The 27,635-nt window shown below is 44.1% G+C and overlaps 1 protein-coding gene across 2 annotated transcripts in view; it reads right to left on the minus strand.

Annotated features, from left to right (window-relative positions):
* The window catches only part of IFT20 (intraflagellar transport 20), a 241,958-nt gene that overhangs the window by 86,624 nt on the left and 127,699 nt on the right, over nucleotides 1–27,635 (minus strand). For both annotated transcript variants that reach the window (XM_069614580.1, XM_069614581.1), the window contains exon 3: nucleotides 20,392–20,477. In XM_069614580.1, coding sequence (XP_069470681.1) covers nucleotides 20,392–20,477 — 86 coding nt within the window. The remainder of the gene's footprint in view (nucleotides 1–20,391; nucleotides 20,478–27,635) is intronic.

Raw genomic sequence — 27,635 nt, forward strand, 5'->3', positions numbered from 1 at the left:
AGAGGCCAGAGGATCGCTTCATTGGCTATCTGTTTGACATAGAGTGACTCACAAGATCCTAACATTAGAACATAAATGCAGGACAGGCAATACCCCCAAATATCCTCAGGAAAGTTTGCAAGAGGCCCCCATAGTTAGGGTTCTCAGGTCAAATGGAAATAAACTTCATCAGGCATGGTGTAAGCTTAAGAAGTTTGGTGGCTTGAGTTTCGATCTTTGTGCCCCTAATTTCTGGAATAAGCTACTGGATGCATTACGGTAGGTATAAATTCTCTCTAGCTTTAAGAAAGCTAAAAAACACACCTGTTCAATTCTACTGACTAAGTTAGCACACTAGATGTGCACCTGCATTTGTTGGTTTATGATCTATTTCTTTCTGCCAGTTTCCTTTTGTGTTGTCTGTTCAGTCTTGTTTCATGTGAGCGCTGAGGCCGATTGGCGAGACGTGCGGGCGTTACAAGTAATAAAATAAATAACAATTACTTACCAAAATGGAGATTTTAGTATAAAAACGTTTGCCAAGCAATTTCAATACAGAATCTCTGGGGGGAATTTGGGGTGAGTGGCTTGTAACAGAGAGGGAGTAGCACACATGCAGCTAAATGAATACATCAATGGCAATAAAGCTCTGTAGTACTGGAGTAATATTACTGGGGCCACCACCATTTTTTAGAATATAGTCCACACAAGTAGAATGTCTAAAAAAACAACAGTCACCTTGCAGAGTTTTCTTCAAATTACCAATCTAAGACACTGTTTTAGCCATCAAAAGAACTCGGCCCACAGCACTGTGTGGTTGGAGTGGAGCCAATGTAAACTTGTATTCACATTACAGATAAAGGGCCTCATTATGAATATGGCAGCGCAGTAAAAACTTGTAAACTAGCAAGAATTCAGTTACTGACACTTTACTTCTGTATTACCGCATAGACATAATACAAGTGTCGGAGGGAAAGTGCGTGATGTACCTAAGCAAAAAGCTGGAAGTACTCCCTTTTACTTTACTGCAAAGAATAGTTTAATAACGGTAAACAGGTCTGGCAGCAATTCCACAGATTGACCACCATATTACCGGCAAACTTGTAACGAGGTCCAAAGAATACTCAATGGTGTTGCTATTCAGTGGGGAATGCTGGTCACCAATACCACCAAATGAATGCATGGTGGAGGCAGATGTAGCTTGAACTGGGACCTTGCAGATTTCATGTCAATCACAGACACAGTATTAGAGGTGAGAATCTTACTAGACGCTTGGGTTGCTAACCCCTTCATAAATCGCTGATGGATTTGGCAGAGCACGACCAAGCACTGATCCGCCCTATGCAATTTCACAGAACCAGGTGGCACTGATCCCAGTTTGAGGGTGGCCTCAGGATTTTTAACAGACCAAGTTGAACATACAGATTGAACCACGACTTCAGAGGCCACATTCACTGATGCAGCACCTCATTTGGACAGGTCTGACCCGTTGAGAAATCCGACACAGAATTAACTCCCACCTTTGATGATCTTGTTATAGTATTCTTCAGAATATTAGTCAAAAGAGTTTACATTTTTGCTGCTTGTTTAGTAAGATTAATTACCATTCGACCAGTTGTAATGTTTTGAACAACACAGACTCAACTGAGTCCCTGAAGGAAACTCTTCAGTGTTTGAGACGCAGGAACATTTTTGTTAATCAAGGTGCCTAGATTTGTATCTCTCAACGCAGTCAATTGGTCCATATGTCAAATGTGTCCCTCTGTTACCCAATTTGTGTGAAGATTGAGGTAGATTGAATGTCCTCAATGGTTTAGATGGCTGCTTAACAGACTGCTTAGCTTGAGCAAATTGATGGTATTCACAGCCTATTTTCTGCTCCCAAGAACCCTAGATTCCATGAAAGTACAAACAGAGAATGGAGCATTAGATACTTGAACAGTAGCCAACCCAACCGCAACAATGTTATTAGATTTAGGGCAAGGACTGTAAGAACAACAAGAGTAATTGTTAGAAAATGGAGGGACTTAGGACCTTCTTGACAATTAGTGGTTGCGTTTGGAGCCATCAACGTGGAAATATGGGTTTCCAACTAATTGTGTAAACCTGGACAATTTCAGTATCAAGGGTTACCACCATTTTCTTTAAATAAGAGGCCAAGCTCTTTAAAAAGAAACTTTCTTCCAGTGCCAGATGGAGTAGCAGGTAAAACAGCAGGTTTCTATTTTCTATTGCGGTTTTTCTTTCTGAGTTTCTCAGAAAAACCGCAGCGTTTTCAAACACAATAACCTTGTATTTATGTTTGTGGTCGCTTCAAAAGCGACCGCAAACATAAATACAACGTTTTTAAAGCTGCGGTTTTATTTCTAAGTTTTCCGGGCTCCTCCAGCCCGGAAAACTTAGAAAAAAAAAAACGCAGCTAGTGTTTATTTTTATTTAAAAAATAGCACTTACCGAGATGCAGCTGCAGCTTTTCTGCCTGTAGTCCCCGGTCCCCGTCCTCCGCGTACAGCACCAATGAAGGAAAAGCCACCCAGTGGTAGCTTTTGTTTACTACAGCTGGCTGGCTTTTCCTTCATTAGTGCCGCAAAAGCCAAAACGAGCACAGCGGCGGGCATCCATTTCACAAAATGGATGCCCCCATGTGCTTTTTTTGAGCTTGAATTGCTCAAAATTTTACGTAGGGACTTCAACAAAAAAAAAAATGGCAATCGTTTTTTTTTAATATTGCCTATATATTTTTGTAATAAACATTTTTGGGCAAACCATTCCTTTAAGCTGACCGTATTCATTAGTCGTTGCACTGAGCGTTTTATGACATGTACATCCAATGAAGTGGAAAGCATGCAATCGCAATATTCACTTCGGTTTGGGGACCTGTCGTTTCAGCTTGAACGTTAGGGGAAGTGATCGGAGATGCTACTTGGGAGATAACCCACCCCAGAAATTGTGGTTAAGTCTACCACCAGGAGAAATCCAGAGTTAATTCTTGACAATGACCTATAGGATCCTGAATACAATATGAACTACTTCTGAGGGTGAATTGATGGCAAGCATCTAGGAATGCTGGCAACACTGTGGGTTTGTTCTATACCTATCCACTTAGACATGATCTATCTAGCTCAATTTACTTGACCACTTCAAAGTCCCCTGACTGTTTTGCCATGCCAGGAAGAACTTCCAATACCAAATGTTGGACTTCCTCCAATATGTCTCGCAGCAAGGTGGGAGAAAAGTAGATGACAATGTAGGTGTACTTTTCCACTCCATAAATCTACCTTGCAGACTTGATCTGGTGTATATAACTGTGAATGGAAGGGACATTTTCAGTTGGACAGCTTCTCCTCTGGATCACCTATAATTAGGGTTTCCTGTTTTAGGGGTTTATTTTTTTTTTTTACTTCCGGTGGTGTTTTTCCAGTGTTTTCCAACATTTTCAGAATCTGTGTTGATCAGTGTTTTCCCCTTTGCCTCCTTCAAGAAATCGTGGATACGTTTTTTCCAGTGTAAACATGCAAATATGATTTTATTGTTTAATTGCGTGCATAAGTAGAGTAATGTCTCAGCGCAAGTCTATGAACACTTTCCGGAGAATAAATATGAATGCATTAATCAAGTAATATCTAACATTTCTGTACGTCAAAATAATTGTAGTAAATCATGCAATACTTTTTCAGGGACTCTTTGCCCATCCTTTTCCTTTCTTTTCTTCCCATGAATACTTTGATTTGTGAAAACGACCTTCCACATTGTAGAGACTTCTAATGTTAGCATATAAGGCATAGTGTGATAAAAAGAATTTGCCCGGGAGCTCTCGCTTTGGTGGAGATAATGATTATTCTGATGCCAAAAGAAATACATTCCAAGCAGACAATAACTGTTTGTGCTCCTCACTACAAAATGAGAAGTGAGTTTCATTAATGTACTCCTTGAGATTTGGTTGGAGGGGGTGAGCAGACCAAAACTGTTTGCAGGGTGCAGGAATATCAGGGGATCCTATAGCAGAATGTTGGAAACGCAACTCAGCAGTTTAGCTGATTGTTGCTGAGATGTTATGTGTTTATACCTTCCTGTAAAGCATAATGCTTTTTTACGATTCCTGCTGCAACATGTGCTGTAAAACGTGTTTTGACTGGGGATGAGCACGGTTCTCTTGCTGCACTCTGTCTGGCAACGTTTGTTCCCATGGCGAAAATAAAAAGCTGGCACCCATGAACATTACGTAGATTAATTGAACGTATCTTAAAGTGAAATATACACATGTAGTTTAATTGACCTTCCCCTTAGAAGAAAGTGTGCAAGACAAAAGTGCATTGGACTTTTAAAAAAAAGTAATGAACCAAACAATCTGTATGGAAATTTTCCCTGGAAAATAAAATCCCAATACGAGACAAGTGCTTGCCTTCCTGTGGGTAAACGTCTGCAGTGGATACGCGACAACCTGGGTAAAATCCTGGTGGCCAACTACTTGAGCAAGCTTGCCAACCTAAAGAAAGGAGAAGGGTTGCGTCCGCCCTCTGGAAAAAAAGTACACTGCTTATCCACATGTATCCTTTACTTATATTCAGAAAGCAGACACAATCAGGGACAAATAACTGCACCAGTCTCCAGGATTGCAACCTCTCTGGCCACATCCTGGGCAAATATTCATGACTCACTTGTCCTCTCATCATTTCCCCTCCTCAACTCCATGTCTGGTTTTCAACAATGCTCTGCTTTATAAAGATAACTTGAAAAGTACCCATACCATAGTTAGGTACTCACACAAATATTTAAATCCTTTTAGAACCATGTTCGGGGGAAAAGCGTACAATTGTGGCACTACCCTCCATCTTGACTGGGACACTACAAATACCAGAATGCTATTCAGCAAATGGCAAACAATTACCTTTGGGTTGTGAAAGGATCATAACAATGTAATGTGTGAAAGGGTTACCGGGTTGTGTTTGCCAAATGCAGGGTTCATCTATGATGTGATGAAAATATTACATTCTACCAAAAATAAACACCTTTGGTGTTAAATATGAGCATTTGAAAAGAATGTAGTTAGTTTAAAACTGTTCTGTGTGATATTGGCCTGGAGAATGGAAAGGTTACAAGCGTCTTGTCCAAAACAATGATCCCTTAAATGAGCCATCATTTGTAAATCGCTCCTAATTTATAAACTCCCCCTGCAGAAAGAAAGTGCTAAGCAGCAATTAAGGAGCCTCCAGCTTCTGATGGGCCACTGGGCGAGATTGCTGTAGAGATCCACAGGAGTTTGGTAGCTGACCGCGACATTGTGGCTCACGCAATCCTCATTCATGGAAGCCTAACACTGCTTTCCTTTTAAAGCTGACAAGCAGCGGACACTTTTCAGCTTTCCTCCAGACAGATGCACAGCGGGTTTGTGGCCACAAACAGACACTGAAAAATCCATATGAAACAATTTTTTGTAAATACAAATCTTCGTCAGTGGTCAAGGGCTATTTCGAGGAATCGTAGCCAATTTTAAGGCGTGAATCGGCAACCACAAACATGGCTCACATTTGTTTACAATTCCCCAAAAAAGCTCTGACCACATACAAATAATTTTTTTTGGGAAAGAAAATGATGTAACATTGAATGTGCAGTGTTTTTGAATAAGGTCAGGGGACAGAAGGTGAAGTAATGGGAGAAAGCAAACAAGCATACATGGAGGGGAGTAGGGTCCTTTTCTTATTGTCTGCCAAGCCCCCTCTCCAGCCACCCCTTCAGACCCAAACTTCCTCCCATCCCTGCTCACACTAAGGCACCACTGGGATCGGGGAAACAGTGTTTTTCAGTTTAAACCTAGGAGGCACTTTTTCTTCCGGGTGTGTTTTTCGGATTTCACTGAAAACAGGAAAGCCTACCTATAATGTGGGTTTCTTGGAGCAGTTCCACTTCCGGCTTGAATCTTTTTATGCATTGCAAGACAGCCCCTTGTTTCACCTTATTAAGAAACCCATTATAATTTCACGAGACAGCTCAGTGAGGGAGGCAGGGTCAATTCCATAAATAAATCCCATATGGTCAATGTCAATATCTTTGCTAGGTGTCAATTATATTCAGTACAACATCAAAATTAGCTATGTACAAAATGATGTGAATTGTAGGATGGGGTGGAGGTGTAACCGTAAAGTCAGGTGCGCTTGGACTGTAGGTCTGTTAGATTGGTTAGCCGCAACGTCAGCACTGAGAGGGATTCCCCTCTAACCTCTCCTTTTTATTACTGTATATGGTGATATTGTACTGACTGTTTGCGCTTAACCTCAAAAGAGTAACTTCACTTGTTTCATACATTTGGTAAGAAAATCAATATATCAGAGTGGTATTTATTTTTCTTGTAATTCACAGTCGACACGTTTTTTCGACAAATTGTCATCCTCAAGGCAGCTATATCAGGGTATATATACCCCTGTTGATTAGAGAGCCCCGTTGACAGAGTGCCAATTGCCTCCATCACCAACAGAGGGCCTGCTCTGGAGCCTGGTCACCTATGATTGGGCCAGTCAGCATCTAAAGGACAAATCAGGCGAGCTGGCAGGCGAAAGCCAGCCCACATCTAAGGCCTGTATGGGCCGAGGAGGGCCCCCACCTTTTTGATTCCCTTAACCCTGAAGAGCAGAGCCGCCCACTGTAGTCGGTGCCCAGACGAACCTGTGCCCTTGCACCTCTACCCACCCCCACATTGACAAGTGAGTGATGGCTGAACTCTCCCACTGCCTCGTCCACCAATAAACCTGAACCATAACTTCTTCCTTACTCCGACTTTTTGCCTGACCTAATCCTCTTCTTCAATGCATGTTTGTGCCCTGTTGGATTTCAAACCTAGGAGTGTGTGTAACTTTTTGCACCCCACATTCTGCATTGCATTTTTGTGTCCTGTTGGATTTCAAACCTACGTGTGTGAGAGAGTGTGAGTGGGTGTGTTACTTCTTGTACCTCCCCGTCCCCTGATCTATGGACTCCTATGGACTCCTCATCTTATCTCTACACTCTCTCCATTTTCACCACCTCTCCCATTAATGGTGGCATCAAGTGGGAAGTCCTCTTGGTGGGCTTCTCATCATCACGCTGTATCATTAATGTTTACCACACTGGCATTATCTTGGCCCTCAACCAAACCTCCTTCTCTTTGACCGGCGCCTGCCGTCACTCATTAACTTCCTTCCCTCTCCAGCCTCTCTCCGGCAAACTAAGAGTTGTGCTCACAGGTGCCTTTCTGCCCGCCAGGTCTGACTTGGCGGGCAGAGTGGTACCCGCGAGCACAGCATATCGGATGCACTGGCACCGTTCATAGCGGTGCATCCGGCTTCCCCATTCCCATTTGTGCCCTATTGGGCTATTGGGCTCAAATGAGAATGGGGAAGAATTTTTCCCAGCGCCCAGGAATGGGCAAATAACGGGCCCGGCAAGCCCGCAATTACCCGGTAATTGCCCATTTCTGGCCGCCGGGAAAAATAAAATACCGGCGGCAGCCGTGCCTGTATTACAAGCACGGCTACCGCCAGCCTCCTAATGAGGCCCATTGACCTAGACATTCTCGCTCTTACCGAGGCGTGGTTCAATGCCAGCTCAGTCACTGCTTTTGACTCCCTTCTCACCGATGGCTACAAGATCTTTTCCAAGCCACGACCTAACCGTGCTGGCAGTGGGGTTGCCTTAATCTTCCCCGAGTGGGTTCCTGCCTCCCCCATACCCAGTCAACCTTACTCTTCCTTCGAGAGCCTGGTCTGCAAGTTGGTCATCTCTCGCTCCTCCTCTCTGACCATTGCCACTATCTACAGGCCCCCAGGCACTTCCACCCTGTTCCACTCTGAATGGGCTGACTTTCTGCTCCTTTCTCCTCACTACCACCTCTAAACTCCTTCTCTTGGGGGACTTCAACATCCATTTGGACTCCTATCACAGCATCCATCCTCTTCCTTGACCTTTGTACCTCGCTCTACCTCTCCATTCTTCCATCTGGTCCAACCTACTTGGGAGGACACACTCTTGATCCCCTCACCCACTCAGGTCTTTCACCACTCCCACCTCCCCTCTGATCACACCTCTCTTCTTACCTGGATCCCATCGGCCCTCTGACCGCACTTCCTGCAGCCCTGCCAACCTCGTTCTCGAACATCCGTCTGATGAAACGAGTGTCATCTGCTGCCTTCTCATCCACCTTCATCCCCCCTCGCCCCACCCCTGTGTCTACCTCTGAATCCGCTCTCAGCAACCTCCATCTTGCCATTACTAACACCCTGGACATTCTTGCCCCAGTCACAAGGATCCACCTGAAACCTGCCTCTTAGCGGAACACCTGGTACGACTCCGAATTTGCAGCCCTGAAACGCAAGTGCAGAGCTGAGGAACGGAAGTGGCAAACCTCAGGCTCACCCTCTGAAAAATTGGTCTGCCGCCTGCTTCAAAGGCAATAGAAACTCTCCATCCGTGCCAAGAAAAGGGCCGACATTCAGGCACGGGTATCTGGTGCATCCAGCAACTCGGCTGAACTCTGCAGGGAACTAGCCAACCCTTACTCCTCCCCTGTCTGTTCCTTCCCCGGCCCTCTGCAACACACTGACCCCACACTTCACCACAAAAACTCTGGACAGCCTGAACACCCTTGCTACCCTCTCCCCCAAACCCTCCCCAAACCCCTTGCCTCAAATCCTCCTTCCACTTCTCTCTCCTCCTTCTCCCATGTCACACCTGAAGAGGTCACTAGAGTTGTCCGCTCTATGAAGGTCTCCTCCAAATAGATTGCCCCTTGCTCCTCCAGAACCATCAAGGACAACATTGGTTCTCTCGCCCCTGTTCTTGCTGATTTCTGCAACTACCCTTTTGCTACTGGATCTTTCCCCTACTCCCTCAAGCACTCCCTTGTGCGCCCTCTCCTGAAAAAAACCTTCAGCAGACCCTACTTGTCCAGCTAACTACCGCCCTATTTCTATTATCCCCTTCCTTGGGAAACTCCTGGAGAAGTTGGAGTTCCTCCAAATTACCTCACACACTGAACTTGTTGGCAGTCTCCACGACCATCAATCTGGATTCCGAGCATCCAGAGGCACGGAAACTGCTTTTATGAACACCTGTGAAGAACTGCTTGCACCTCTGGATTCTAACCCTCCAGCTGTCTTCATTCTACTCTCCTCTGCCTTTGACACGGTCAACCACTCCATCCTAATAAAACGGCTCCATGATACCCTGGGTATCTCGGAGCGGGCACTGGACTGGTTGACCTCCTTCCTAACTTATCGTCTGTCCCAGGTTATTGTGGGCACCTTCTCCTCACCTACCTCCTTCTCCCCTGGCTCTTTAACATTAACCTTGCCCCGCTGGCACGCATCATTTCCTCCGTCTCCCCCAACTTCCAGTGATACGCAGATGACACTCAACTCTTCTTCAAACTTCCTGCTGACCCTCTTGCTTCCTCCATTATCCCAGACTGCCTATCCACTATCCAGTCCAGGTGCACGTCCAATGATCTTTGCCTTAATGCCAGCAACACCGAGATCCTTCCTATTGGGACCCCTGCTCCCCATTTCTTCCACTGACTCTGGCCATCCTCTATTAGCTTTCCCACTTCCCCTTCATCCGAAGCCAAAAACCTTGGAGTCATCTTTGACTCCTCGCTCTCCTTCCTTCCTCACATCCATGACGTTGCCACGAAGTCCAACTTTTTCCTTCTCAAAGGAAGTCTCCCTTTTCTGACTTTCCCCCAGAAGCTCAATGTTACCAGAGCTCTGGTTTTCTCTAGGCTCGACTACTGCAACAGCCTTCTCTTGAATCTACCCTCTTCCTCTCTAAGACCCCCTCCAGCTAATCAAGAATAGCGCAGCAAGACTTATCCTTGGCCTCAAGCCCAGGGACCCCATCTCTCCTAACCTAAAACCTTCACTGGCTCCCGGTTGCTGCAACCCCTCTGCAATCCCTCTGCATTATCCACAAGGCTGTCTGGAGCCTGGGCCACGCTATCTGCAACTTGCTATCACTAAATACTCTCCCTGTAGACTTCTACATTCCTCTGGTACCAACTCTCTGTGTGTGAAGCGTTTCACGAAATAGAGGGCCGCAGGACTATCTCTTGCTTATGCAGGCTTCCTCTAGTGGAACAGCCTTCCCTTTCCACTTCGCCTTAAGACGGACCTCCTCAAATTCCGGAAGCTCCTCAAGACTTTCCTTTTCACTTCCTCTGTCTCTCCTCTGCTAACTTTACAGTTGCTACGATTGGTAACCAGGGCCCTTGTGTCCTCTGGGCCCTGGCCTCCCACACCCAATCACCTATGTCTCTGCGTAAACAGAGTACTTGCCTCGGCACCCACCGGCCTACCCCACTGTAGGCCTGCACTTACTCACGTATTGCAGCTCAACGCTCCCTAGCACTAACTATACTTGTCACTTACACATGTTGCTCACACACGAGCAAATATATAGGAACAAAAGGGAGGGCGTCCTACCACATTTACATTAAACAGTCCCTGCTTTCTTTATTTACTGCAGAGATAGGCTCCATTCTGACATACTAAGTATCAACAAGTTTGTGAACTCATAATTAGACGAGAAATAAATACACGTGGAATGATGAAGTTGACTTTTAGGCTGCTTAATTCAACTAAAATGTCAAAGAAAAGGAATGAAATGAATTCAATCAACCATAACATTTAATAGTTTTATATGAACAACACATGCCCACTTATATTGCAAACATAATCAAATAGGAGCAAAGCAAAAAATAAATTGGAAACATAATTCAATTAGTTGCCATTCCGATTTGCGATGATATAACATGAAAATTCAACAATTAATTCATAAATTGTCATTAGAGAAAAAACGTGAAATCGTGGGTGATAACCAAGATAGGTTTTTTACAGATACACATATAACAAAATATTCTGCGGGAGGTAACCAAGTCTATGGCCCTACGTCTAGATGTTAATCAAACAAGAAAAGGGGACAGACTGTTGAAATCCAGGCGGTAAGTGGTCCCAGGACGTTTCGGCGGCAAGCGCCTTTTTCAAGGGTAATGACCCAGTCTCCCTATGGGGAAAAATGATATGTAAAAAATATCAATGTCGTGTTGTGCAGCAAAACTGATCTTAGTATCTCATACAAACAATATAAAATTAAAAAACAATTTTAAAAAGGCAGGGGTGTAGAAAGTACAGTGCCCCACCAGCATCAAAATATGTTCCAACCCAAGACTGACCTGCGTGGGATGAGATTGAAGGTAAGGATTCAGATTCCTTTATTTGAGGATGAAATGAGGACTCTGTAGCCAGTGTGAATATGGCTTGTGTTGTCTTCATGTGCAATACCTAATTAAAAAAAGGGGATGAAGACCATATAAATATGGTAAATACTAGTGCTGAGAAAGACCAAAGCTAAAGACCAGGCGCTTTGGTTGGCACTTCTTTTGGGAAAGCAGGGCCTTAGAGACTAACAGCAAAAACCGCAAATTAAATTACCTGATAGTGTAGGTATAATTCATAATGCAGGCTCTGTACAAGCGGTGCTCTTGTAAATCTTCAGCAGAGCTTTACTAAATTCATATGTTGGATGTGGCGAACAATCGTAATGTGACCGCGGCTTGCAGGAGGAGTTCTGTGCAAGAAAGAAAAAAATATAGCACGTGTACCAGTGGCCTGAGATAATAGAAAGCCCTAACTTGAAAGATGTACGGACACTAGGCGGACAGGAAATTAAGTTACCTGTAGTTGGACGAACTTCGAACAGCTTAAATGTAGCTGCGTGAGTAGCAGAGTGTTTATTTCAACTGCGAACCGGCACCAAATGCCTCGTTACAGCCAGATTCAGTGGTGTTTAAAAATGAGCTGTATGCACAGGAAATGGTGAACGCGCATGTGCATGGAACAGCCAGATACTCGCGCGCATGCGTCACAGAAAAGTGTGTTAGGCTCTGCGCATGCGTAAAGTGAATAATCATGGTGTATCCAACGGAAATATGTTGGACACCGCGGTGGTCATGGAAACTACAAAAAAGTCACTGTTATTGAACCGAGTCGTGACCAATGGCATTATTTAAGCTGTTCAGCTAATTTTTGACAACGTGTATGACACGGGAAACGGTCATGCACATGTGGGCACTGGAAACACTAATGATGGTCCCATAGATGTTGGAAAACTCTGTCAATATAAATGCCATAATATTGCGTGGTAAATACCTGGAAGATAAACGTGCAGAGTGACGTGGTTCAGAGGAGCTGGGATGACTGATAAATAAGTATCCACACAGGGGGGCTCCAAGAAAGAGTCAGAATGGAGAGGTCTGATACTTAGTTAAATGTCATAGGTGCCATTTCATTTAGACCCTTGGTGGTGGTTTGTAATTTAAAAATCCACCAAGCCTCTTTGTGATTAAGGGCGTTGGTGGTGTTGGTGTTGTTGGTAATGACATCAACAACCCACCATCTCATGTCATCTGCACCATGTTGATGTTCAATGTAGTGGGAGACCAGGGGTGCTGTTTGTGTCCTGCAACGGATGCGGGACCTGTGTTCCCCTATACGTTTATGCACTGGTCGTTTCGTCTGAACTTCATACCGCATTTGGGATGGGCATTCAATAATGTAAATCACATTAGCAGTTTTACAATTGGAAAAATGTTTTATTTTCCAGTCTTGTTTCCCAATTTTAAAAGATGTGATTTTTTTCGTTAGCTTGCATACATTGCAGATGCCACATGGATAGTGGCCTGTGATCTCTCTTAGGCTCCACAAATTCGACCTTTGTGATTTTTTAGTTAGTCTAGAATGTGTGAGTATGTCTTTTAGATTTTTTCCCCGTTTTAGTGCCATCCGAGGTAGGGGTTCATCTGGGAGGCTAATTTGTATCAATGGCCAGAACTTTTTGATGGTGGCCTTAATGTGGGTGGTGTCAGGGCAAAATGTGGTAACACAGGTCATCTGTTGTTCCATAGTTAGGTCCTTTGTTTTTGGTGAAAGAAGAGTTTCACGCGGTATATATTGGACTCTTTTCCTCATGTTATTAATTAATTTCTTGGGGTATCCTCTGTTCCTCAACTTTGTCTGTAATATCAAGGCATTTGTCTTGTATTGTTCTAGTTCTGTGCAGTTCCGTCTCACTCTCAAGAATTGTCCAAATGGTAAATTGTTTCTGAGGTGAACACACGAGCAAAGACATTCCAGAACCTACCCCCATTCCCTCCAATCCTCTTCCCTCTCTGCACTTGCATGTTCTGAATACTCACAAGGCATAGTATGTTTGTCTTTATCCTCCATTGTATATATTGTTTCATTGACATGTTCCCTCCTTGCTGCCATTTGGGCGCTGTGAGAAAACTAGGGGTATTCTCCTATTTGGACCCTGAGAATCCTCTATTCGGGTTCCCTGCAGAGGGCCGTCGCTTTCAAATCCCAAACCTGGGGGTGGACCGCGTGGGAGGGTCACCTGGGTAGGGGAGTCCAGGGTCATTCTCATAGGAATACCCTAGGCGAGACATGGTATCCCCCCCATTTCCAGTTATCCACATTTGCACACCCCCTCTGTCTTTTTGGGATATTTTTAAACACACAACAACCCCCACCTCCCCCCCAACCCCAAGACACAGAGGACACACTACACCACTCTGACAGCAGGCTGTTCCCTTAATGAGGTCAGGCAAGGTCAGGCAGACCCAACCCTGACCACAAGCCTGCAGACAATCAACATCACACAGGTGTATAAAGGGAGGCTGCTGAGTGAAAGAAGTCAGATGCAGTTGGGAGAGCAGGAGGGAGGCTGCAAGGCTGAGACCGGCAGAGGATCCCTCTTCAAATCCCAAACACCAGAAGCGAGCTGGGAAGGTTGTCTGGAGTGGAGAAGCCAAAAGACTGGGGGGCTGACAAGGAGATCTAAAGAAGGACGGGTACTACAACGCTGGCCTGGTGAGAACAAAGGGCTGCATCGTGTCACAGGAGCCGTGCCTCCGAAGTATTGGAATCAGACAGACAGGACCTGGCTGGTGAGGCCCAGAATTGCTTGTTCCCTTGGGGCCAGTGCCGACCCCAGGATATCAGAGGGGCAGGCGGTGGGACCATGACCTCAGCCCACAGATCCAGAGGGGCTAGCTGCCAGCGTTGTACTACCTGGGTGAGGCAGAGAGAGAGGAACCCAGTGGTATGCATGTAACTGAAGAGGGGCAGAGATCTGGAAGTGGACATTTTAAGTTTGAAGTTAAAAGGCAAAGGAAGAAGTGCATTCCGGGAGTTGTAGTGAACTGAGAGCAAACATTCTTTTTAAGTGCACAAAGGTTACCATTGAGAGGCTGACAGAGGGAAGTCTATGTTGAACCATGCATTTACCAGAAAGAGAATATTGGGCTATTAAAGTGCCAGGAAGGCAGAAGATGAACCAAGAGTGCTAGAGCACTTATGAGACAACTACATTTACCAGAATGCAATGGTGCCAGGAGAGCATGTATAAGCTGTGTTAAGTGTGAGAGTCGAAGTGGTCATCCTGAGGTACATATCAAATCCTTGCATATTCGAAAGTCTTCAACAGGAAAGCAAAACAACAATTGGGAAGTGAAATTTAGAACATTACAGTTCGGAAGCAGAGAGAGGTCCCGACTCAGATGAGGGGAAACCTGAGGGACCTGTTGGGATATTGTGTTGTAACGACCAGAGAGAAAGCCAGTTCTGCATCATGAGAAGCCTGAGAAGTCAGGTCTGAAATATAGATGTGTCAAATTACAAAAAGTCCTTTTTGATGCTTGGAACTAAGACAAGGGAAGCCTGCAAAGAAACTGTGTATTTGAAATGAAGGCAAGGAAAGCCAGACAAGATTCTGTTGTGGAAATATTTATGTCAACGAAAAACTAACATTGTGAATCGTGCCAAGTGGTTTGAAGTGTGCAAATCCTGCGAACTATATACGCTAGCCACGCAAAAAGAACTCTTTAAAACCCCCTCTGATGTGAAGGGAGTTACTCTTGGCGAACACGGACATCCCGACATTTCCTTTGAACACTGATTTTACGTTTTGAACTACACATCCCCTTTTCACATATTGTTGGATTAGAGTATGGGCAGGCATTAATTTGACTAGGACTGTATTCTTTAAGTTGATGGTTGAGATCACTCCCTTCTTACACATGGGACTAGATAGGAGTTCTTCCGCCCAGCCGAACATTTTATTATAATAAAGGTTTTGAAACTGTTCTCTTGTGTCCATGCCATACTTGTGATACCATGCCTACCTTACAGCGCTTTGAAACACAATGTACTTGTTGTATAAGCGCCTAGAAAATACACAATAAATAAAACAATTGCTTTCAGGTCTGTATTGCACTGTTTCTCCAGTCTTCCTGGTCTCTTGTCCATGCTGCATGCCTCCTCTTCCACAGAGTGAACTTCATTGTTCCTTCCTATTTATGCAGTATTTTGAATTTACTTCCAAGTCACTCTCTCCTCAGTGTCAAGATAGGCTCTCTGCGTCAGTCTCTTCTAGAGTCATTGTCCAATTGGCTTCTCCACACCCCTTTCCCCTTCGTCAAAGCGGTTTTATTGGGCTGCTAGCAGGCTTTGCCTCCACTCACCCAATCAACACTTTGATGTGATCTTCCTTAGCTTCATTCTCGGTCTCCTCAGTCTTCTCCTTCAGCTCTTGATTTGGGTCTTGTGGCCTCTGTTGAATTAAGAATGGCTGTTCCATCCGCTCTCACTGGGATCTCGCTTTGGATGCAGCTCACATGTTGTGGCATTTTTGGGACCCTTGCAGCCCACATGAGAGGTGGCTACTGGCAAGGTGCCTGCTAGTCTCCGGGCACAGTATCCTGACCCAGGCTGTTGACCTGGTTCTGGTTTGTGGCAGCATCATTTAACATACAGCCACCACGAGATCAAGCCATTGGCTCACTACAAGCCTTTGTCCTGCTGGCTCGCAAAACAAAGTCTTATGTGTTGTAAAATAAAATGACCATGTATTGCCATTTACAGACACGACATCCAGCCATGTGCTCACGAAGGACATATGTATGTGTGCCTGTGGGTGTCTGAAAGGGGATGGGTGACTGCAATTCCTCAGTAATCTGAATCCCGAGAGTTTGTCCATGAATGCTGGTGTGTTACGGGCAGCAATGATTGCCTAGCTGCCAAATGTTCTAATGGTGCTTGAGTGTAAGATTGGTGGTTAGGGATGTGATTAAAGTTAAGGGACGGGAAGATGCAGTTATCTTATAAACTCTTTTGTGGATAGGGACCAGTTTAAACTGAAAATGATTGACTAGAACTCTTCATCTTAAGGGGTTCCCACCCAAATATAACCATATGTGGTTCCTTGTCTCAAGAATTCGGGTGGTTGTGAGTTTCCAACAGAAAGATGAGAGATTACTGAAGTATAAGCGGAATAAGAAGGGGTGGTTTGGGTCCATGAGCATCCTATTTTTTAATGCCGTGGATGCAGCGACTGATGGCCTTTCTTCATTCGACAGACTGAGATTGTCTGGACTGCTGCCCTCTCCACTTTGCCGCAGTGTTTCCCAAACTGATTTATGAGCTTACTTACTGATTTAACAGTGTGATGACGCTATTGATGCTGTGAAGGTACGCGTGCTGAGCCTCGATCCTCGACTACTGGGGAGGGCGCTGGGCGCCCTGCCGCTCTTCCCTGCCCTCACCGGCTTCATGGCTGAGCCCAGCGAGCCCGAGCACGGCGCTGGATTCATGAACGAGGACAGAGGGCCCAGCGAGCCGAGTATCAAGGTGTCATGACGGCCGATGACAGTGGGCCTGGCGAGCCCGAGCACCGCTCAGTCTTCTGGGCTGAGCCCAGTGGGCCTGGCGAGCGCCACTCCGTCTTCATGGCGGAGGCCACCGAGTCCCCGAGTGAACCAGTGACCAGGCTGACAGCCTAGCTCAAGGTAAGGGAACCGCAGGTGGTTTGCCTTTCTGTTTATGTTTGTATGTGACATCATGGGGCTGATAATTGGTCTCGGGAGGATAGCTCAGCGGCAATGTGCTCGCCTTGGCAGCAAGACGACACGGGCAACACAGGTTCGATCCCCGGGTCCGTGCTTAGAAACCAGCGCGTTATAAATAACCCATCATATCATATTGGAATCATGCAGTATTTGGGTGCTATCAGAGACCAGTTACGTTTGCATGGATGGCAACTTTTCACAGTTGGCTGCACGGTCAGTTATGCATTGCTCATACTCCCATGACCTGCATACATGCCACGAATGTGCATAATTTGCATAGTAGCTCCGCCCACCTCACTAAAAGGACAAAATGTGCTTTTGATCCCAACACATTGAGGACAATTCCGTTAAAATTAGAAATAAGCACAGCTCACTTTGATTTTACTTTTTGTAATGGTGTTTAATAGCATAGATAAGTGTATTTGCCCCAATAGAGGTGGCATGATTAGTTTGAAAGAGAAGCACTTTATCATATTTGCATTAGGAGTCTGTCCTGATCCATTCTGGTTTGACCATCACCGTTTTCTGGCCAATGCTGGATTTGATTTTTATGGACTTCATTTATTCACAGTGCGTCACCCTTTCTCAACTCTCATGCTGGACTTCCTTTGCATCTTGTACTCATGGTGGCCCTGAATCATGCTGTTCCCATCTTCATCTTGTATCCTGGCTTGCAACATTATGTGTTACTACTGACTTCTGCAATTGTATTCACACTCCCCTCTTGCTTCTCCACTCTTTTGACTGCTAACTCTGTTATCTCCTCCTTCCCCTTTTTCCTATCTCCTCCCCTTACTTTCTTCTATGCACTTACTCTATCAGAATTGTCACTGGACCTAGTATGATAGCAACCTCCTCGGTCTCCTCCCCTCTCCCCTTACTATTTTTTTTCCTCCCCACCCCCTTCCAGCACTATCTGAAATGTCGTCAGGCCTAGTATGATAGTTGCTTGTTTTGTTCCTCTCCTACCTTTCTGCACCCCTCTCCCTCACCTTTTGTTTTTCTCCAGCTCTACCAGAAATGTCGTCAGGCCTAGTACGGTAGTCGCCTGTCTGTTTCCTTTTCCTTCCCACTCTCCCCCTCCCTTCCTTATCTATGTCTTAGCTCTTGCACTATCTGAAATGTCATCAGGCCGAGTCCGATAGTTAATTTCACATCCTTACTGTTCATGGCCTGTTAGAATGTCATTGTATTTTCCCTTGTTCCTTCCCTTGCCTTGAAGCGCTTTGAAACACATTGTGTATAGGCGCTATATAAATAAACTATCATATCATACTCTCTCTTAATTGATATGCAGGCCTTTGATTAATGCAACATATGGAAAATGGTTATTCAGGACAAGGAAACATGATTGAAATAATTACTCACAAGTCCATTAATAAAATCTACATTGCTTTTTATCAGAAATGTTAATGAAGTAAACTATAAATCATTTGTTCGTTCCGCTCTCTTTCAGAATTACATTCTGTTCTAACAGGGCTGTGGTTGGTCCAACCATCTGTTTTTTCAGATGTTCTGGGACTTGTGACTTCACTTTTCACATTGCAATATTTTTACCCTTCAACCACGGGTCGCATTCCTGGGCCATTGTCTCCTGCACTTGGTATGGCGCTTAATAAGCTTTTCAGGTCTCATTTATTTTTCAACCTAGGCTCATCCAATGCCTGAAATATAGCTCTCTGCAAGTTCCTAGTTTTCTCACCAATCATGTCCAAGATAAAGCTCTCAGGAAGCTTTTCGGCGTTTCTCTCCCACTGATCTCAGAAATCCACATGAAATACTCCTATCTATTGCAATTGCGGATGCCATGGCAGATGTACATGCTTTGGATAAGCCATACAGCATTCAAACACGCAAAGATCTAGCAGACGCATTCATGAAAACATTTCAAAAGAAATACTGGTAGTATAATGAAATACAATGAAAAACACTTTGTATTTAGCACGTACTAAGAAAACTAAATCAAGAGTACAACATGGACATCACAAGCATAGCTAATGTTTCTATGAAGCTACTTTCACATTTAGAACAAAGATGAATTAACTGGTTACTTAGCTGAGAAAATGATTCCAAGTTCACAAATGACCAACACAGACTTTGTAATGGTATGAATACACAAATGGCCGCCTCACATTATTCTTTTGACAGTTTTAGTAGTACACAAGACAAGGCAAACATCAAGGTAATTCTTCATGCCATCGGTGCCGGAGAAAGATGCGCTGCAAAACTCTATGGCCTCATTACAAAGTTGGCGGTGCAAGCCATAAATTGCAGCAATTCAGTTATCGCCAGGTTTTTGGCTGTAACGGAATGACAGTTTTATTTACTGCATACCTAAACTACGAGTTTGGCCTTGAAGTGGAGGATTTACTTGCAGCATTAGTGTAGAGGGAAATACACCACTTTAATCCACCTTTAATGCAAAAACCAAAAGATTTACTGAAGGTGAAATTACAGCTCACAATAAGTCCACCAAAATCCCTGTGCAGTCCTATTACTGTACAAATTGGGACTAACACACCATACCACCACTCTGAATTCCATTGCAAGTCCACGGGACCGAGTAGCGGTAACAGTAACTGATTTTGGTGATAATTCAGCAAATTTACCAATGAAGTACCTTCAAACTCGGGATGAGGCCCTATAGATCTGCAAAGGACACAGATATCAAAACCCCTCCCTGAGTTTTACTTAGTGCATACTTCAAAGCACATTATTTCAAATGCAGAGATATTCCCATAACTCAGCTCCTTGAAGTCTTCTGCATTACATACAATTAACATGCTGTTCGGATCCGATTGCACAGGTACCTTATCCGGGAAAGTAATAGCTCATCCTAGAAAGCATCCACTACAGTTAAGGAGACATCCTTTATGGAACTTAATTCACTAGGAACACAATAACAAATTCCTGAACAGGAACTGGATGAACTGGAAGCATTCGTTTGCTAAGTTTATTAGCCCTGATCCAAGATGTTTTCTAAGAAACAGAGGAGCTGCAAAATGTTTCTGCCTTTGAGAAAGAAGTGAAGTCCCTGCAGCGCCTTGGATGGTAATTGACATGCTTGACAATTTGGTATATTTGGTTCTCAAAGATGATCATTTGATGATACACTATGCCCCATTTTATGAGCTCAGTAAAGATGTCAAGCCAAAAACACAAGGATAAACTAAAATAAGCCGCGTCGAACTGACCCGCCTAGCCATTTTCAGCTGCACTTCGGCCTAGGGGCGGCCAGTTAGGCTTACTGGAGTCAAGGTAGCTAACTAGAAACACTGGGGAAAATTGATGACTGGGAATGTATCTTGAGTACAAAATCAAAAGGGCAAACAAATATTAAGGAAAGCATATGTATAAATTAGTGTACTCTCACATAAGCTGTATAAACGTTGGTACAAACAAAATCATAATCAAATCTCAGGTTTATCACCAACACAAATGAGAAGGATCCATAGGTGATCACATGGATTGCAAGATCTTACCTTTATCTTTTCATTTTCTGCTTCTCTTGCAAGCTGATCAACAAGTTCTATCAAACCACCAACAATGTTTTGAAATTGTCCTATTTCTGGAGGGAAAACATGTAGTTAAATTGCAGAGATTAAGAAAAACCTACAGAACTTGCCCATTCTGTCATTCTTGAAAGTCTGTTTTTTTCAACAGTGGGCATCACTAAAATGGGCATACGACCATAGAAATATGGAAAAACACATTTGTTTATTTAAAAGTATATGTATTGCTCCATCTTCCGTTTTTAAAGACTGGACTCTAATAATGAATATTTAGAGAACACTTTGAAAGCATTTGGCGTTCTAGGTGATTTTTTTAATTGGATAAACAAAAACAAAACAATGCATCAATGCACGACTCATGAGTGGAATACAGTTGCAATATTATAATTTTTACTCAAAGGGAGTTACCATGTCCCCAATCACACTGTAACCTTTAGTAATAGTTTGAAGAAGAATGTGAAAATGAAAAGAACAGAAAATAAACGTTTCTATGTGATAATCTCGAATATTAAAGGCTGTACAAAAAGAAAAGTGATTATTTTCGGCAAATTTTGTGTTGCCTTGAAAAGTCAAAATACATCAATTCCCCCCACCTCCCGCCCTTGGAAATTTGGGGTTTCACCCCCAAACCATCTTTCAACCTCTGCCCTGTCCCACCCCAACCCCGTCTCAAATACTCACTGTGAGGAACCTGAGGGCATCTTCACTTCCATTTCCCCAAGATTCTCTGCTGAGGTGGCCAGGAAAAGGCCATTGCTTTTGGATCCGGACCCTGGGGGTGGATAAGCGAGGAGGATCACCTAGGTAGAGGGGACTTGGGGAGTGGAAGGTGGATGTCAGTGGATGAGACACAGTATTCCCCATTTCCATTTCACGATGGACCTTCAGTTCCAGCAGCCTGTATGGGAGATTGTCCTCCGTTTCCACTTTCTGCCTTTCAAGAAAATCCAAGAAAATGTCCTCAATATATTCACAGAAGATCAACACAAACCACCCCCTAATGTTGTTTCAGGAAAACATCAGGTCAAAACAACACAATAACCACCAAGATGTGTGCATAGTTCCCCTCAGACATTCCATTCTAGCAATGGGACGAGGGGAGAGGCAACTAGGAGTGGTACACACTAACATGTAATTATACCGCTCGGGTATTGAGACGAGGAAGAGGCCTGAAGACTGGTGCGAGGGTCAGGCATGTCCAGAGAACAACAGTAATTTTAGTCAGGCAAATGGACTTAAGGGCTCACACCTGCAACCTCTTAATAGGTCGCAGGTGCATACAAGGTGGAGTCGACAATCAGGAAGGGAGACCAGCAGGAGAGAAGCCAGGCCGAGAGGTGCAGGCCTGCTACAGAGAAGTGTGCACAGAGCACCGAGCGAGGAGAGAGGATACCCAGGATGCCCAGAGGAGCCGCCAAGGACCTGTGAGTGCATCAGAGGGGACTCTCGTACTGGGGTGCTCCTGGGGCTACTACAGGGCAAATGTTATTGAGCAGAAATAGAAGTGCAATTAGAAGTGAACCCAAATGTGAGAGGTTGCACCTAACAATACGAGCAAGTTGAACTATAAGTGAAAGAATGTAAATTAAGCCATTTTGAATACCAAACTTAAAGAATCTTTGATAAGCCTGTGAATGAAATGCAGGCATGTTTGAAGCACACATAATAAATACTGAGAGACCAAGAGCGAATCCTATGGAATGAAGTGAATAGCAAGTAATGAGAGTTTGAAAGTAATGGTGCGAAGGAAAATAAGCACCACAGAGTGAATTATATGAAAGGACACAAGAGACTGGCAAGGAGAAACCAAAGTGAATGTGAACCAGGCGCATTGCCAAAAATACCTGTTTGGGCAAGAAAGCCTAGGGCTATCGGTTGTGTGACTTGTAATGGGTGCACTGTGTGGTCCGACAACTGCGCTTAGACCAAGGATACCCTGTCTGTGAGAAACAAGGAGAAATACAGATCTTCACATAGGAAAGAGATTGCTGAAGGAATCAGAAGGAATCAGAAGGAGTGTAAAGTGGACCTGTTTTGAATATTAAGAGACTGCAACTGATTGTGAGTTGGCAAGCTGGACAAGCTGATGTCTTGGGGAAAGGAAATCTAAGACCCTGTGAGCTCTGCTACCTGAGGAAAAGAGAATCCTGAGGCCTCTACAGAAGTATGTTGTCGCCTTGGGGAAGGAACCCGAGGCCCCTTTTGAACTAAGTTTACTTCTTGGGAAAGACAACCCCAAGACCATTTTGAGACTTTTAGACCTATGCCATCGCCTCGGGGAAGGAAACCCCGAGGCTGTTTCATAACTGTGTTGTCTTCTTAGGGAAGGGAACCCCGAGACCCTTTTGGAACTGTGTTGTCTGTTTGGGGAAGGGAACCCTGAGACATTGTGGAACTGCCTTGAACTTGGGCAAGGGGAGCTGAAAAGTAAGCTTTAAACTGGAAGAAGCTTGGTACTTTATTTGGAACACTATTTCGTTTGTTGCTGAAATACCTACACGTTGTTTATCTTTAGTTGTGAGGGCAAGTTTAGGTTTTGGACACAGACACACTTTTAAGTTGAACTTACTAACTCAGACTATCCTTAGTTTTTTTAGGTAGGGAAATCCCACCTTAGCATAATAAACAATTACCTGAAACCTGTCTTCCCCTGCCCATCTCGGTCAGCCTGTCAGGCCCTGCGTGCACTCGTGTGCGGCAGGGGCGAGACCGTTAAGATTTAGAAAGACCTCGCTGAGCAATCTCAGAGAGGCCTTTCTAAATCAATCTTTTTTCTTTTCTGGAAAACGAAAAAGCCATTTTCACCAAAGTAAACAACTGATTCCTTCTCTAATAACCCACCCGGTGACAGCAGCATAATTGACAGTTGCTAAAATTGTAAGGAGTCAGTCCTATAATTAGTAAGTGACAAGTGGAAAACCACAAGTGGATAGCCATGGAAAGGCTAACACCACTCTTGGCTAATACATTTACAAAATATGTAAAAGGTATGGTTGTTAGGAGGTGTCTAACTTTAACATCATTGTCATCTCCTGCATTGTATCCTAGCTACAAAGGAATCCTTGCTGTGATTATTCAGCAGGAGTTCTAGATTCCAGGGAGAGAGGTTGAGAGAGGCAGATTTTGTGGCTCAGTGCTGGGGGCCATTCTCTTGGAAGCATTCCTTAATAACCTCTCAACTCAATGTGACTGCTGTGGAGTGTATTCTTGAACTCATTAACATTGGCGACGAGGATTGGGCCCAAGGAGATACGGCCCCCGGCAACAGCAGTAATTCATCATCCACTTGGATACTATTTGGCACACAGGAGCACAAGGAGAGTGTCCAGGTTGATTTGGAACTGCACACCAGTGAACCTGGTCTGTGTCCCGGAGCAGAGTGAGCCACTAATGCGCATCCTGGAGCGTTGCACGGATGCTACAGAACCTTTGATTTGGGACTTGTGAGGCGATCTACAAAAGTCGGCTTTGACAGGATTGGCAGAAGACCCACACCGAGGTCTGTCACTAGGTTGTGTTTGCCCATGCTTTGATGTTACATGTCTCGCCGTTGCACACAACCGCCGCAGATGTTTACCTTTGAACAGAACGCTGCGTTACCCGTTTATGCATCGGCACGTCACAGCTGACTGGGTGAGTGAATCTCCGAACGCGATACCCTTCCGCATTGGATTCCCTGATAATACGACAGCGCGTTGCGTCAGCACGCTGTTAGAGTAAAGAACCTTGGAGCGTGGCGGCCATCTTTGCGCCGTGTTGATTACGTTTCGGAACTACGAGGCGATTCTGTTTACATTGGAACACGAGTGTATCTATGGTATTTGAGCAGTTGGATGCCGGCTTCTGGACCTGGTATTAAACCTGGAATTAAACCAGGTGGGTGTATATATAGAAGCAATTGAATAACTGCACAAGTTGTCTGGGATTTGCTTACTGGTCACTTTGGGAACACTGCTACTTGGGAGTTTGTTTGTCGCCTGGGGGTGACATAGCTCAGGCTGATACATGGCAAACATACCAGCCCCAGTATTCTTCCTTCCAACGCCAGGTGAACCAAGAGTGCGTTGCTTAGACTGGAAGGAGGGATTTTACAAGTATGTGCTGGTAGCATTTGGACCCAATTTTTCGAATGAGCGCAAAGAGGCACTTCTTTTTCATTGTTTGGGTGCTGCAGGGCAGGAAGTGGTGAAAAAACTTCCAGAACCTCCAAACATTCCTGATGGGGGCCCATATGAGAAGACTTTAGCGTAATTGGATAAACATTATTGTATTGAGGATAATATAATTCTAGAAAGGCACAAGTTTGCAACGAGGGCACAGAAAACTGGAGAGTGTATTGAGGAGTTTATAACGGCTCTTAGAGGCTTGGCTATTAAATGTAGATTTGACCATTGTCAAGATGAGCATATAAGGGATCAATTGATGATCAAGTGTTCGAATGACAATATTAGAAAGGAGTTATGGAAGGAAAGGAATCCTTCTCTTGACAGGGCAATTGAGATTGCGAAGATGGTAGAACATACAGATAAATATATAAAAGTTCTTCAGTTAGATAATCCATCTCTGGATAAGCCCAAGACAGATGACAATGAGGCTGCCATACAAAGGGTTTTGAAAGTGATGCAGAGAAGTGTTGCAGGGACTTCACGTCGCTCTTGGCAAGTGGGCAGGAGACCTGAGGGTCGTCAAGGTCCCACCACCAGAGCATGAGGCCAATAATGGTCATCCATGAAGGTAGCCAAAGGACCGCCCAGTGAGACTAATGAATTTAGGGGTGGCAGAGACTCTGGTTGTCCGAGGATTGCTCCGACAAGGAGGTGTTTCAGATGCGGAAGTTTGTCTCACATAGAATCTGACAAAGAGTGTTATGCAATCAACATTGTATGTAATGAGTGTGGCGTTGGGGCACACATGGCCAGATGTTGGAGGAATTTCAATGCCACTTCAGGTCAAGTACATGAGGTCAATGTGGAGCATGATTATGATTCAATTGATGATGCTGGTAGGGAAGTGGTGTTCTCAGTCAATGCCATTGATGGAAAAGTCAAGAAAAAGAAACCATATGCAACAGTGCTAATTAGAGGTGTGCCTGTATCGATGCTCATGGACAGTGGAGCGGATTATACGTTGATAAGTGTGCATGTGTGGAGAGATACATTTGGATGTTGTACATTGTGGGAGAACATTGTGAGAGCGAATGCTTATGGAGATGTGCCTATAGAAATAATAGGTTGTTTTGAAGCTGAGTTGCAATTCAAGGACAGGAAGTCAACAGGGACTATCCATGTGGCCAATAGAGGTGGAGAACTTTTGTCCTGGAGCGATCAGGCAGAACTGAAGATACGGCTTGGAGCAAGTCACCCAGATCAGGTGTTAATAGTTGAAAGTGAGAATTCTGTCTCCAGTACTGTCACGGGTGATGCCAGAGTGCAAACCAATGTCACAACTCATAAGTTAGGGTGCTTGAAAGGATTTATGCATAAGATTTGATTGAAGAGAGATGCCATTCCTAAAACTGCTAAGTTGCACACCATTCCTCTGGCTCTTAGGGAAGATGTAGAAGGGGAATTGACAAGAATGGAAAGTGAAGGAGTGATAGAGAAGATGGATTCCTCAGAGTGGGTCAGCCCCATAGTAATAGTGAAAAAGAGTAATGGATCTCTACGGATATGTATTGATCTCAGACATCTTAATAAAATGGTGGTAGCTGATAAATTTCCATTACCCAGGATAGATGATCTATTAGCAGGTGTGTCTGGTTCCAAAGTGTTTTCCCTTATTGATCTAAAATCTGCATATCATCAAGTGGAGCTACATCCTGACTCCAGGCATCTCACAGCATTCATTACTCCAATTGGTCTTTTCAGATGTGTACGCATGCCGTTTGGATTGGTTTCAGCAGCGTGTGTTTCAGAGCATAATGCACAGGTTATTAGGAGGTGAGAGAGGTGCCATGTGCTACCAGGATGATGTGCTTGTGTGTGGAAAGGATGAAATAGAACATGATAAAAGGTTAGAAAGAGTGTTGAACATATTCAAAGAGGTGGGTCTTACATACAGTGTCTTTAGAGAAATGTATATTCAAAGCTGACAAAGTTGAATATCTGGGTCATGAAATCACGGGGGAAGGTGTCAAACCCAAAGAAAAGGCCATAGAAGCCATTTGTAGGATGGAAGCAACAAAATCAAAAGCAGATGCACTGTCCTTTCTTGGTCTGGTTGAATTTTATGGCAAGTTTGTTAGAGTTCTGTCAAATATGTCAAGGAACATGAGGATGTTGACTCGGAAAGGTGTTACTTTTAAGTGGGATGATTCATGTAAGGAGGAGGAGTTCTGTAGGATTAAAGATGCCATTGCCAATGCACCCATTTTGAGAACGTTTGAGGAAGGTAAACACTTGTTACTATTTGTGGATGCTAGTGATTATGGTATTGGAGCAGTCTTAATGCAGGAAGATCAAATTAATCATATTTTAACATTTAACAATTAGTTGCTTGAAAGACTGTAAAGATGAAAGCAGGTAACACCATCATTATAACAGGTCAGCTTTATTGTCTTTATTTTATGCAGCGTAGAGAGAGACCCCCAGCACAGGCAATGTCCAGGGTCCAACTGCTCGCAGTCAAAGAAAAACATTCTAATGCACTAGCACTCCATAGCTGATGACATAATGAAGTTCTAACATGCAATGGTACAACCCTGTCACAAGCCATAGTGGCACTGACATAAAAGGTATTAACAAGCATGCATAGAAGGACATCCAAATGCACAACCTATATACAACAAAGACCTCAATACATGAAACCTTTTTCGCTGTTGTGATGACATGTTAAATGGATCACACCTTGTATGCTCATGCAAACTAGACTAGGGGCATACAAGCGGATTGCACGCATTACATGGACTAAAACTGTGTCTGCCTTAGGGCCCTCTCCTGGTCTTGACAGTATTGTGAATTACAGCTAAGAGGATGATTAAGACATGGGTAATCTTCTGCCTTGGGCGCACACCATTCTGTATTATTTGAAAAGATGTATGACCTATTGATTTGATGATAGAATGAAACTAACATTTTGGAAAAAAAGGTTAAATGTTTCTCGTACAGAATAGTGAATTCATGAAACAGCATAATTTCATTATTTTACAATTTATTTTAAAGCACCTAGAAGTATCTATGTAGCAGGTAGGTATACGGAAAAGGCATTTAAAGTCT

This window comes from Ambystoma mexicanum, chromosome 9 (assembly GCF_040938575.1).
Source record: "Ambystoma mexicanum isolate Mex_15411 chromosome 9, UKY_AmexF1_1, whole genome shotgun sequence".
In the NCBI taxonomy this organism is placed as follows: Eukaryota; Metazoa; Chordata; class Amphibia; order Caudata; family Ambystomatidae; genus Ambystoma; species Ambystoma mexicanum.